A 14,454-nucleotide genomic window follows, 5' to 3' on the forward strand; every position below is an offset into this window, starting at 1 on the left:
GAAGAGAGGAAAAAGAAAAGGGAATAGACACCATCCTAGAAGAGTTAAGGAGGGTGTTTAATGCTAAAATTTTTTCAATCATGCATGATGTTATTCCTTTACTTATGTGGGTGTTCAAGGATGTTTCCCACCTTGGGACATTCCTTGAAGCGAAAGTTCACGGGACGCTTGGTAAAGTCCCAAAATCTGTGTGCCTTGAAGGATAGGCCACATTACGTCCGGCCAGGAGACGTAAAACCATGGCGCACTTGGGAGGCAGTCCCAACGTTATCTTATGTTTCTTTAAGTTTTTCTTGTTTTCTATAGTATGTTTTCTTTTCGTTTCATTTCAATAATGTTTTTGTGACCTTAGTTAAGCTAACAAGTATAGATCATCTATCCAAGAGTCATAATTGCCCACAATCAATCGTCAAACATCATCACTAACAAAAGGAGGAAGGGAAACCAAGGTAAGCTTTTGCACATCACGTCTTCCACGCCCACCACCACGCGTGTGGCTAGGCATGGAAATAATCCAGTAAGCGTCCACGCCTCTCACACGCGTGTGAGCAGGCGTGAGAATAAACCAGTAAGCTCCCACGCCCACCACCACGCGTGGATGCGTGCGTGGACGGGCACCAGATTTTTCGCGAATTTTTGCGCGAAATGGTTTAAAACCGTTTCCTTGCTTCATTTCTTCCCCACCACGAGCACAAACTCTCCCATGCTGAAAATATACATCTCCAAAGCATTTCCTTTCAAGTCTCTCAACTTTCTTGAGGATCTTAAGTCATTTCCAAGGTAAGAACATACTCTTCTTTCCTATTTACTTGTTTAATGAAGAACTTGTTCTATTTTGAAGAATATCTCCATGGGTTTTTCTTGGATGACATTTTTCTTGAGATATATCGTTATGGGATGACTTGATAGACTTGTATTAGGCCTACATTGCTTTCTATACACTAGAAATTCCATGTTTTAACATCTCTTTGTGACTAGATCTTGAAATTGCTTGATTTGGGTATTTTCTTGTCATGATGAGATCATTGTTGATATAGAGAGCATGGTGGGCAAAGTTTGCAACTTTCCTACTCTATAGGCACTACATTGCTATATTCTACTAGTTAGATGGTCCAATTTTAACTTTCATGATGCTTCCATTTTTCACCCTTGAGCTAGTCTAGAGGAAGAAGATGAAGTTGACCATATGTTGACCTTTTTGACTTTGAATGAGTATGGAATAGAGTGAGCTAGTTCTTGCATGTATAGGATAGAATTGTTGATGGAAATCAAAATGATGGTTGCATGCAATGAATTCTTGTAATCGTTTCGTTAGAAATGTGCAAAGTTACTCATAATCAATATTTAAAATTGGCAAGTATTTTTCCTTGTATTGCTTTGATTGCCCATGTTATAGGAAAAATGTCTTCGCCATATGACCTTGCACAACAAATAGTTCAAAGGCTCCAAAGAGGGAAAGCCCCAGCAGAAGAAAACAGTGCAAGAAGTGCTGACACTCGTTACATTGAAGTACAGACTGGGACTCAAATCCTATTAATGACAGCTACAATGCTAGGTCGGTACAGACAGCTGTTGAACTACCCTATTGTGCAATGGAGATATGTAGACTTGACAGTATTGGAGGATTATGAGTGCAAATATGGACTGGAGAGGTTGATTGCAGAACCATACTGGAACAATTTGTTAAGCTGGAAACAGGATACTTTTATCCCTCTAGTGCATGAGTTTATTGCGAGCTTGAATGTTGACGGAGTGGTTGGAGATCTCTACAGCCCTACCATTAAGTTTAGACTCTTCAACCAGGACTATAACATATCGGCCAACCGTTTGGGTGTTTCCTTGGATTTTACGATGAGGAAGACCAGTCAAAGCACTGGTACCGGAGATTAAGGCATGACTTTGGAGACAGGGACATTCCGAGAAAATATTGGTCGATGATCGCAAGACAAGGAATCGAATGGGAAGGGTCAAGGGTAAGAGTCTCTCATATTGTAAGAGAGGATTTAAAGGTTTTATGGAAAGTGATTGCTCATTCATGGGAAGGAAGGCCTGAGACATATGACCGAGTCTCAAAGGCGGAACTATTCATGCTATGGAGTATGGACACTGGGAACTCAGTGAATATGAGCTCGATTTGTAGGAACTTGCTTGTTGCACAACAGCAAGAGTCAGCCAGGGCAATCTTTATAGGCCCCTTGGTGACGAGGCTATGCATCTCTTTAGGTCATCAAATGAAAATGCATTGGTTTGAACATTGGCTTCCAGGAGCGCACATAGTTCCTTTATCTCCCGAAGACGTCGCAAAACTTCACTTGAGACAACTAGCGCAGACGAGGGTAGATGAAGAGATGGCGGAAGATCATGCTAACACGCCCATGACATCGCTAGGAGTCACACCTTCTCTGATGTCATTCAATTCCCCGTCTCTCCTGAAAATGTATTCGCCTTTGGATTCTTCAATGTATTCTCCACCAGCAAGAGAGCCCGGACCGTCTGTACCTCCACCACAACCTGAAGAGCAAAACACCAACTCCTCTAGCTTCAACATTCCGAGATGGTTCACCCTAGTCACTGATTGGAGATCCCTCTAAAAATTCCAATACGAATTGCACTTGGAGCAAATGCAAAAGCTGGATGAGATTTCAAGAGAGATCAAGGAAATGAAGAGAACATGAAGGAAGGAAGAAACTGAAGAAAAGAAAAGAAAAATCTTGATGATGATGAGTTGTGATCTGATAATTCTGAACAATTGATTGTGGACAATCTCTTTACTTTTGTTTTTATTTTTAGCTATATTTTTGTTTATGTTTTATCTTGCACGTTTCGTCTAGCCAAAGACGTTAAGCGTGGCGCTTATGGGAGGCAACCCACAAATAAGGAGAAGAAGGGACCACTCCACCAACAACCATGAAAGACCAATCTTAAAAGGTATAACTTCAACTCCTAATTTATTTCCTTACCTTTACACTGACCAAGTTTTGAAGGGCGAACATAGATTGCAAAACTTTGATAAGGATACAAATTGTAAGTATTTCTTTTATCCTTATTTAATGCCCTGTTTTGGTTTGCTTTATTTTCTAGAATCGCAAATGAAGACCTGCATAAAATTGTTGTGTCGGATACAGTCTGTTTATTAGAACTGTTTTAGCCCAGTTCACACTTTTAAGTGTGGAAAAGGGGCATGTGTAGAACCCTTAGACATATATCCTTTTTCCTCTGTTCCTTGTGGAAACATCGAGGACGATGTTTATTTTTAAGTGTGGAAAGGATGTATGCTTCTTGAAACAGTTGATTGATTAAGTGATAAGGTATAGGAACCTAGAGGGTGTGTTATTGCCAATACTATCTAGGAGGGCTCCTAACCTTGTGCCAAGGATTGAATGTCTTAAATATGCTTTGGAAGCTTCACTTTGCACCAATTTGCACATTCGGACCCAAATTGAAAATTTTTGATGAGTGCTTGCATGCTTTCACCTTGTATTTTGTTTGGACCTCAGTCAAGGATCTCTTGAAGTGGGAGTGTGAATCCTTTGAGTTTTAGAAAGATAAGAATAGCGAAGCCTGGAAACTGAATTAATCTTAGCAGGACATGGGGCAAAAGGAGAGCCTAAGTGAGCTTTGAGTGAAAACAATCCCTAATCCCTAGAAAAAGGCATGAGGGGTTGATATGGTGAAACGTGAATAAAGGCAAAAGGTCATTCCTAGAGATAAAAGCGAGGTGAGCCATCTTGTCTAGGTAAGGGGTAACCATTGCACTGTCTTCGAAAAAGCATGGAGATCCATGTGAAGTCGGTAACCCCGAAGAGATCTTGAAAGATGAGAAAATAGAGAGGAGGTGAGCCACTTCGCTAGGATTCAGGCACCCATTGCACTGACCTTCAAAAAAGCATGGATCTCCATGTGAAGTCGGGTAGCCTGACGACGTTATCTTAGGAAGTGAGAAAATAGAGTGATCGCCCAAGCCATGGCGATGAGCGGTCCATGTCCCTGCCCTCACTTATATTATGTAAAGAGGCTTTGGCGTTAGGTTGGAAATTGGCTAAGGGGTGAGCATCGGTCCCACTAGTCGGATCGGCTGGAGGCCCCTAGAAAATACAAGGTGAAAACTCTTTTATCGCTTGCATGCTTGAAAGGTGTGAACAAAAATCTTCTCATATAATATCCATTTCTCGAGACCTTGACTTCATTAGCATATTTCTTACATTTGGTTGGCACGAGTTTAGCAGTCTTGGTAGATAGTGTAGGGGATTTCACCCGCTCAACTCCGAACACCTACACATCACTTGATTGGTTAACCGTGAGAGAAAGAACTATCCTTGGTGCTTATATGATTAGTGTTTAGAAAAGTATGCTTGCTTGAGGACAAGCAAGGTTTAAGTGTGGAAACTTTGATAAGCACCAAGGATAGCACTTATAAGGGGTTTTTAATAGATTGAAAATGCAATGTTTTGACATCTGATTACAATAATTGCATGCATTTTAGCTCAAATGCGATTAAAATCTTCTAACAACATTTCTAGAAAGAGTTTTGAGATATTTCACAGGTTGGAGAGGGATTTGAGGCTAAAACAGAGCAAAAGACAAAAGAAGCGCAATGCAGTACCGTCCCACGCAGCCTCACACGCGTGTGAGTGGGCGTGGAATCTTTCCAATAGCTTCCCACACCCACCACCACGCGTGGTAGCGTGCGTGGTCGGGCCAAGGGCCATTTCGGGAATTTTCTCCCCTTTTTGTCACCTATATAAATCCCCTTTGCCCTAAACCTAAAAGAGGAGGAGAATAGATCAGAAAATTCATAGAATAGGGTAGAATAGATCTAGAGGGTTTTCTCCCCTCTTGGGGAAAAATTCCTTTCTTTCATAAGTTTTAGAATAGATCAAGGGCAAGAAGGAAGATTGCAAGATCAAGGTTGTAAAGATCCCCTTTCTAAGGGTGGTAACCATTCTCCCCATTCTCTAATTCAATACTTGTTTCTTTGAATTTCCCTGTCTCTTTCTTGTTTCTCTAGTATGATAGAGTAGATTAGATAGGGGATTGGTGGCCCCATGGTAGATCTATGTGGATGTTTAATATTATTGCTTTGATTTGTGAAATTGCTTGTTTGTTGGATGTTGAACTTGTGTGGATGATGTTCCTCAAGATTTGTGCCTTTTGTGGCCACATTAGGTAGCAAACCCAAAGGAAGTGAGTGTGTGCGCGATAGCGGCCACTCACGAGTCTAACTCACCCACATCTCCGCTCTTAGTCCGAAAGGACAAGATCCGAGAAGAGTGGTAGACAAAGTGTTCGATGAAATGCCCCAACCGAATGAGGATGTGGGAGTCCAAAGTGTGACGCCACTTGGTGATGTGCCACGAACTCCCTAGTCTATTCCACAACTTGCACTCGCAAAACCATCCAAAGATAGACCACATGGAAAAGCCTAAAGCCCAATCTCCACTTTACTTCTCTTTTATTTATTTCACACAACCTTTATCAACCTTCCCCTCTTACAAATGAATCTGACCCTTAGCACTCCCGTAACTCTTTCTCTTCAACCTCTTAGATGCCAACACACCAATTCGATTCCCATTCGTCATCCTTGAGAGACACGACACTCGGGGAGTCTTGACTCTTCGATTTACCACCTTCACATTCACACTCACCCCATACATTACATCAACGTCATCCATTATATAGGGCTGAGCTAATACCCGTATAGTACATTGAACATACGTACAGTATTCATAGGGCAATATACTCGGGTTATATTCCCTATCAAGTATCTCTTTATTGATTGATCTTGAACAAGGTAAAGAGAGGAGAGAGCATGGTTCCCTGGATATTCTAGAGAGAGGAAGAAAAGAGAAAAAGTCATACTCATGAAGGACTAAGGTCCATTATATAGCGCTGAGCTAATACCCGTATAGTACACTGAACATACGTATAGTATTCATAGGGCGGTATACTCGAGGTATATTCCCTATCAATAACATATATGTAACATATTATCATAATACATATATTTACATATATACTTATATATAAAACACTTAATAATATATAGGTATACATATGTCACATACTATACACATATAAATATAATTCTAACTAGTACATATATATACATAACATAAGTGTACATACGTACACTATATACATATATATACTTCTTAATAAAATCAAGTAGTAATAATATTTAATATACAATTGTATACTTGTATACATATACCATACGTACATATACTTATTTATATATAGGGTATAAAAATCACTTAGTTACTAATACACATACTAGTATAAAATATACTTAAAATATTGGTAGTATTTTATATGTACCGAAATAATGTACACAAGAAAGAATAAGATTGACCTCGGGAGTTCAAATGGGTTAATATCGGAAGAAGGAAATCTCGGGTATTACAATCTACCCTCCTTAAAAGAAAGCTTCGTCCCCGAAGCAATCCTATCTTAAAACTAAGGTCCAAACACTAAGTTCTTACAACTCTAGGCTATAATGCCAAATAACAAGGTGTTAAACAGACATTCCAGTTCTGGTCACAAAGTTGGCTAATGCTGATAAGATTGGCGTGAAGACCATTTACAAGCAACACTCGTAACTTTGGTAAGCCTTCTTTTGCACCATCCAATGCTAGTGATTTTTCCTTTTACACTATCACCAAATGTAATCTCGCATTTGCTTTCTTTGACATTGCTTAGAAATTTTGCATTGTCGGTTATATGGCGAGAACAACCACTGTCAAAGTATCACTTTTCAGCTTTACATGTATCTTTGGTATGAAAGGAGACGTAACACACATAGTCTGATTTTCTTACCCAAATTTGTTTGATAAACGGACGTGTTTTTTAGAGTATTTTTCAGCCCTTTGGTCTTTGTAAGAGTAAAGGCATTCTGGCCTAGTGTGACCGTGAATCCTGCAATAGTGACAAACGGGGTTATAGCGTTTATAGTTGTATGTAGTTTTGAATACTTTACCACAACCACGACGGGCTGAGCTAGATTCAAGGATGTCTGTGTTTGGTCCAGAAGCCCCGACAAAGGTAGTTTTGCCTTTGTTTAGTCCACTAGTGAATCCGAGACCATATTTCGTAGTAGATTGTCTTCCAGCATCTAGAATCTGGTCAAGAGTGGATGTGTTATCCATCATTTTAATCCGTTTCTTCAAGTCCTCCAATTCTTGTTTCAGCTTTTCTTCTCGGTCAAGGCTGGCTTTCAGAAGAAGATCACGATCAGCAACCTGTTTCTGTTACACATTACTTGCATTTTCTAATATTTCTACTTGACTAGACAATGAGCAGTTTGTTTTAATCAAAGTCAACACGAAACACCAAAAACCAGCAACCAAGACAAAACGCCAACAACTCAAAACAATCCTCAGTAAAAAAAAAAAAAGTATAATCAGAGTCTCACCGTCATATCAAAAACCCTCACAGAGAATGCTCCAAAATGGCCGGAAAATACAAGGCTGCCAGAAAGAAACAGTGAGCAACGCCCCCAAGTTCTAGCGCAAAAGCCCCAACTCCATGACACCATAGAAAGCCTAACAAATCTATAAGGAAATAACAAACGAAATGCAAACCCCATCGACAGAACTCAACCACGCCGCACCATCTTGAACCCGCAAAATCACCCACCAGTCAACCGTTCAAATGGATAACACCAACTCAAACGCCATGGTCAACCAAACTCATTAAAATTAAAAGGTTCCCAAAAATCCATGGTTGAAGCGTGAAAACATCAAGCATAGCAGAAGGTAACGTCAGAAAATCTCACCACCAACAGCCGCCGGGAGCCTCCAAACCAACCACTAACAACTCCATGAAATAATTAACCTTAGTTGGGGTTATGAAGTTATCGGTTGTGTATGGTCATATAGAGTGTATTTATACACAATGAATGAGATCAAAAGGGTGCAGTATTAGAATTATTAAATGGTAAGATATCTCAAGAAAGGTAAAAGCTTTCAAATTTTGAATTAATACCAAAAACATTATAATTACCAAAAGGGTATATCTTTGAATTCATATATATATATATATATATATATATATATATATATATATATATATATATATATATATATATATATAGGATTATTTCATATTCTTTCCTTGTTTTTTGTGTTTTTCTCATATAAAGTATTGCGTGAAAATATTTGACTGAGTGTAATTAATTTTAATTTACCCAAATGTTTGAACTCCCTTTGTCTCATACTATCTGTCCTACTTACTATTCATTGGTCATACCAAATCTTTCTTCTTTGTTTATTTTCTTTAGGATTTTTTACTTATTTTTTAATTTAATTTTTTGTGTTTAATAGTACTTTTAGTGTAGTTTCTATATATATAATTTTTTGAATACTAAAACCACTGTTGCAAAAGTCCTCGCCTAGGCGCTCCTAGACCGAGACGAATTGCTTCCTAGGCGTCCACCTAGGTGGCCGGCTGCCTAGGAGGCCGCCTAGCGCCTAACTCGACCGACTAGGCCGAATTTGGCCGAGTTAACTCGCCCAACTCGGTAGAGTTAGTCGAGTTAACTCGAGCGAGTCGGCCTTATTAATTTTATTATTATATTTATATATATATATATACATTTATTTATTTATATAAGAGAAGTAAGATATATATATATATATATATATATATATATATATATATATATAGAGAGAGAGAGAGAGAGAGAGAGAGAGTCATGATCAGGTGTGGCCTGGTCATTAGGTGTGACCGTGTAGCCTATTTTCAGCCATTAGATCATATCAACTCATCAAATCAACGCGCAATATATATATGTTACAGAACACACCATTCTACGTACTAAAACGCACCAGATCACCGATAAAACACACCATTCCACACAATATACCAAATGCACCTATTCACTTAAAATTCATCAATATACTTAATAAAACAAATCATTCTACATATTAAAATGTACCACAACGTGCCTCATGTCAGATTATAAACATGCACTATTACACTTATTAGAAAACATGTGTTAAAATACATATCATTCAACGTATTAAAATGCACCAGATGACAGATTAAAACACACCATTTCACAGCACACTTATTAGAAACACGTGTTGAAATACACACCATTAAATGTATTAAAATGCACTAGACGACGTATTAAAACACACGATTCCACAACAGAGTTACACATCATTCTACGGATGAAAATGCACCAGCGGATAGATTAAAACACACCATTCCACAACACAGTTAATGCACCACCATACGTAATAAAACGCACCACAGCATGTATTCAAACGCACCACACTATGTACTAAAATACACCATTCTAATTCACGTAATATAAATACTAAAATTACCATAATAACCCCACTTAAACATACGCGAATTTCAGTAGGATTAATGAAATTGGACGGTGCAGATTAGGCCGCATGACCGCACCGGAGCTCGCCGCCGCATTTGAATATATATATATATATATATATATATATATATATATAATACTACCTCTGTCCCATTTTGGTTGTCTAGTTCGTTTAACGAGACTTAACTGAAGTTATTTTTAATCTAATTTTTCATAATATTAAATTTAGCATTAATATATAAAATTTATATATTTAGAAACTACATTAAAAGTACTATTAAACGCAAAAAAAAAAAATTATTAAGAAAAATAAACAATGAATAAAGAGTTAGTTTGACCAATGAATAATAAATAGGACAGGTAAAATGAGCCAAGGAGTATAATATATAATATACGCCTACACACATGAATTAATTTTTTATTTTTATAGGTCGCTGCCTAGGTACCGCCTAAGCGCCGCCTAGACCGCGCGCCTACTACAACCATGACTAAAACTAAATTTAATATTATGAGAAATTGAATTAAAAATAACCTCTATTAAGTTTCGTAAACCGAATCGGACACATAAAATGGGGCGAAAGGAGTATTACAAAAATACCTCTAAATTTGAACGGGAAAACATTGCCAGACTTGAATCGAGTCACAAGGAAACATTACAAGTTACTGCAATCTCGTCTTTTAACTCAACACTTGAATCGAGTCACATGGAAACATAAAAGTATACTTCACAAGTATACAAATAAGGAGTGTAAATTAAAACATAAATAACAGCAAAATTAACTCAAAGTTATAACGAGCGATGGTAGATAGCATAAAATAAAGGTTGCACCTCTTAGTGAGATTTACATTCTCATGAAACGAGTTCCCAAAAACAGATACAAGGCAGTCGAACTAAAGTCATGAATCAACAATGCTTCATAGCTTCAGACATGTCGGCTAGATAAGAGAGCACATATATACTTCAGCAAAGGCTATGAGGGGGTATCGCCAGAATAAAACAGCTGTCAAAGAGAACTGCACAGAACACAGCAACAGTGTCAATGGCCCTTTGAACTTGTCAATCAAAGCACGAAAGAAATGGCATCACTCAATAAGAGCCATAGATTCCTACATATGGGTATATATATAACATCCAACATTAACATTAACTGGTTTCCCATGCAAGGCTGAAGTCTAATTTAACCTAAAGGGAGAGAATTTCATACAAACCTGTAGGATCTAGTATGAGACTCTGATCAACTGCGTGAATTCTCTCTTGGACTCTCAGACTGCTTCAGAGCATTATCCTCACCATGGGGAGCCTGACATTTAGTTTTTGGACTTTGAATTTTACCATTCCTGTCACCATGTGGAGAAACAGGCTGGGGTATGGATCTGGACCGCCTTGCCCTCCTTTCTATTGACCTGTCACCCCTAGGGGAGAGAGATCTTGATAGTGATCTGGATCTCCTTGGAGAAGAGTAGTCACCCCTTCCATGACGATCTCTGTCTCTTTAGACAAATAAGCAAAACAGATAGGGTAAGTAACTACAAGAGGATGCAAGGAAGGCATATCAACTCATTAGCAACATTTGATGATTTTTCTTTAAAAGTAACCATATTGACAATGACTGTTCTCTCATGAGTAGGTGCATAGCAACTCAAAATCACACAAGAATCCGACAAATCACTGTCAACATCAAACAAACCATAGTGTATGTCCCCTTGCAATATCCAGTGATTGAATCATGACTATTACCTGTATGTTCTTTCAAAGTCTTGGGAAAATTACATTTTGATGCAAACATTGTTTAAGGATATCAGTAAGCTTCAAAGTCTCCATGGTTCCTTTGTCAAATCCCATCACATCTCAATCAGCAAAACTATAAAATCTTGCATCTTTGAAGATGGAATCTTTCTTTGGCCAACTAAGCTATAAATTCTTTCTCTAACTGAATAATATGCAACATGAAGAAATCAAATAAATATTAATAAATAGATAAACTAAGTTTGTTTCTGAATCAGTAACACACCATTTTGAATTAATTGCTTAAAAAGCAAAACCTCATGATCAAAAGTCCTTAAATAATAAACAAATACCCCATGTTGAGGTCTATTTAAAACAGAAACATTTGGTGAATCTTTCACAAATATGAGTGCAAATAGTCTTTGAATTCATCTTTATAATCCATTTTCACAATTCTTGACCAGTCCTGACTCCCCCAAGTCTCCCCAATCTACAGACTTCAAACGGAAAGAAACTAGCATTTGTTAGATAGATCTACCCTAAAAATAAAATTATGCCTGGGAACTTTAAATCAGAACTCCTAGTGCTTATCATCAACCAAAGAAAAAACAGCAAATGATAAAGGAAAACAAAAATTATTACTTTAAATTGGCAAGCACAACATCCTAGTAACACAGGACACAAAAATACACACATGTAACTGAAAAGGAAAGAAGCCAATAAAACTGTAACTTCATTTTGATGTCTCCAGCTAGATGTCAAGAAGACTTATAACCTCAGAAAAAGGAAATATCAAAAGTAGATTTCTAGATGTCTGATTCTAACCTCCACCAGGATCCCAGCCATTGAGATGGTAACCAACAGATTCACAGTTTTACTACATATTACTAGAATTATTGCTTCAAGAAATTATAATTCAAGTAGTGCTCATAAGCAAAGGGTACTGAACCTAACACTATCAACTTATCAAGAATTAAGAAAACTAATCTAAATGCCAGGCTCAGGGCAGTGACCAAGCTGCTCTTAGCCCCTAAGTGTCCCACTCCGGCTCAAGCATTCAAAAGCAGGCTCAAGTTCCAATAATAAAATGACATTCAAAAGTTTGATTAATATATTAGCTGATAACCTTGGTGGCACTAGATTCGCTTACAGTCCTACAAGGTCAATGAATATATTGGCATCATACCATTTGCATACATGAAACATTAACCAACTTGGCTCTTATTCCTCATCTGCCTTTATAAACCAAAAGCAAAGAAGTCTCTAAGCATTGTCCATCAAAGGAATAAGATATTGCTATACAATGATTAACATGATCCCTCTTCCAATACCTTGTAAACCATGCAAAAAGATGCATACAGTCTACACAAGAAAGATTAGATGCTTCTTTCACAGAGTACTTATAAAGGGTAAAAGTATTACAGCAATATTGCAAACTGAAAAGTCAAAACATGAAGACAAAGGAAAGCTGGACGTTTAGGTAAGAGAGCAAGTATAACTTCTGCTATGTGATTATAAACAGACCTCAAATCTTGTCGTGTTGGGGTGGGTGAGCGCGAATAGGCTGCCAAGAAAATTGTAAACCATTATTCTTTGAGGAAAGAGAAGCAGAATAAATAAGTATAGCAATAATAAGTTATTTGATCAATAAACACAAATAAAATTGGATTGCATCACCTTATACACATTTATGCACAAGGAAGCACACACATAGATACATACATAAACATGCGTCACAGTGTGTGTGTGTGTGTGTGTGTGTGTGTGTTTTGATTGCAACCAAATCAGCATTTCTGAACAAAGAAGATGCTAAAAAGCTTTCTTTATTCCTTTATTTTTGTTTATCTATAACATTATCATTCAAAGAAAGCACCAAGAAGCTGCATACAATATATTCAAAAACTTAGAAAGATGAAAAATGAAATGTACTTATGAAGCTCATAAATTTCTTTGTCCCATGTACACAGCCTTTTTTACACCAGAATGATAGATATTAAATTTTTGTATTTATCTAAGCACAGGATGCTAAAAGGTTTCTTGCTTCAGAGAAATAAGTAAAAGGAGGACAAAATCAAACTGACAGCGATATCTCCGCCGAGGGGATCTTGAAGGACTGTGTCTTCTGGAGCTCCGTCGACCACTATATAACATTAAAACCAAACAAGTTTGAGTCACAGAACATACTGAGATCTATCAAACAAGAGATACAGGGAATATTAATAAATATAAGAATAAATGGCATACTTTGTGTTTGAAATCCTACGCATTTCCTGTGGAGTCTTTCTATTTTCATCAGCAAATACAATTTGAATTTCACGCCCATCAATGACAGTATGATTTAAGTATTTCTTTGCTTCAGCGGCATCTTCGGGATAACGAAACTTCACAAAGCCAAAGCCACGTGGTTCTCTATAAAGGCAAAAGCCAGCAGGAGAACATTTAATCAAAATGATATAAAAGCACACTAATGGAATCGTAAGACAACATTAACCAGAAGACAAAAAGAAAATGACCCACAAACTACTGAAACATATTAAACCATGACCTAAAAGTGGAGCAAGAAGCATAACATACCCAGTGTAGTAATTTTTTGGTAAATAAACATCTCTTAGTGGACCAAAATGCTCAAAATGGACTCTGAGATCTTCTGGCCTGCAGAAGGACAAGTCATAATCAAATTTCAAATTTTCTAACAAAACTAAGAAAAACATAATCATATTGTTTTGCGTAAAAGGGTTCATAAAAATGAAGTGCAATGTAAAAGGATTGCATGCTAGAACAATCAGGAATGCCTTCATAAAAAACTCCAAAATCTTTGAAAAAAAAAAAAAAAAAAAAAGAATCTCAAGCATTTAGAATTTGGCAGTGCCCGAAACGATAGAATAAGAAGAGTAATTAGCAAGAATTTAAAGCATACAGAGACCAAAACATCCTTAAAAAAATTGTTAATGCAATTGTTTTAAAGGGGTAAACATTTTCAACATTACAATCCGTAAAAACATCAATGGCTACATACGCTCTAGTATATGCCTGCATCGTCACTGCGGCACACACGCATACGTATATAAAAACTGAAAACGAAGGAGAATTAGACCTGGACTTGAGAGAGATATTTCGGACGAGAAGGCCAGAGGGAGCAGGAGAACGGCGGTCTCCACGCCGGTCGCGACGGTCATCGTAGCGATTGTTTCTCACAGGGCTGTAGCTCCGACTACGGCTTCTGTACCTTCCCATTGTTTTCATCTTACAAAACCCTGAACCCTAGCCAAGATTCGGTGTCTTTAGCAAACTGGGGAACTAGAATATCAGAAGTTTTGGAGGGAGATGACGTAGAAAATTGGAAATACCGAGTTCAGCCTCCCTCTGTGTGGATAATTGAATGTTACCGAAA

At 37.6% G+C, this 14,454-nt stretch overlaps 1 protein-coding gene across 4 annotated transcripts; it reads right to left on the bottom strand.

The window, feature by feature from the left end:
* Window positions 1-9,997: 9,997 nt before the first annotated feature.
* LOC116014930 (serine/arginine-rich SC35-like splicing factor SCL28) lies at window positions 9,998-14,419 on the bottom strand. Of its 4 annotated transcripts, none has more exons than XM_031254893.1 (7): window positions 14,158-14,419; window positions 13,638-13,715; window positions 13,308-13,472; window positions 13,145-13,203; window positions 12,588-12,627; window positions 10,547-10,828; window positions 9,998-10,351 (listed from the first exon to the last, which is right to left on the bottom strand). In XM_031254893.1, exons 1-6 carry the CDS (start codon window positions 14,304-14,306, stop codon window positions 10,573-10,575), a joined length of 747 nt encoding a protein of 248 aa, XP_031110753.1. In that variant the 5' UTR covers window positions 14,307-14,419; the 3' UTR covers window positions 9,998-10,351; window positions 10,547-10,572. The 4 variants fall into 4 exon arrangements, 3 of the variants coding, with proteins under 3 accessions (XP_031110753.1, XP_031110754.1, XP_031110755.1); XM_031254894.1 differs by having other exon boundaries at window positions 9,998-10,444; XR_004097515.1 differs by lacking the exon at window positions 9,998-10,351 and adding an exon at window positions 11,076-11,268 and having other exon boundaries at window positions 10,689-10,828.
* Between the last annotated feature and the right edge of the window lie 35 nt (window positions 14,420-14,454).

This window comes from Ipomoea triloba, chromosome 4, assembly GCF_003576645.1.
Source record: "Ipomoea triloba cultivar NCNSP0323 chromosome 4, ASM357664v1".
NCBI lineage: Eukaryota > Viridiplantae > Streptophyta > Magnoliopsida > Solanales > Convolvulaceae > Ipomoea > Ipomoea triloba.

What these genes read in the sequence shown, in the direction of transcription:
- LOC116014930 (XM_031254893.1), bottom strand. Translation starts at nt 14,306, where the DNA reads ATGAAAACAATGGGAAGGTACAGAAGCCGTAGTCGGAGCTACAGCCCT. An exon ending in AATATCTCTCTCAAGTCCAG is followed by an intron (nt 13,716 to 14,157) that starts GTCTAATTCTCC and finishes GTCCTTCTGCAG; the next exon opens with GCCAGAAGATCTCAGAGTCC. An exon ending in CCAACACGACAAGATTTGAG is followed by an intron (nt 10,829 to 12,587) that starts GTCTGTTTATAA and finishes ATTTGTCTAAAG; the next exon opens with AGACAGAGATCGTCATGGAA.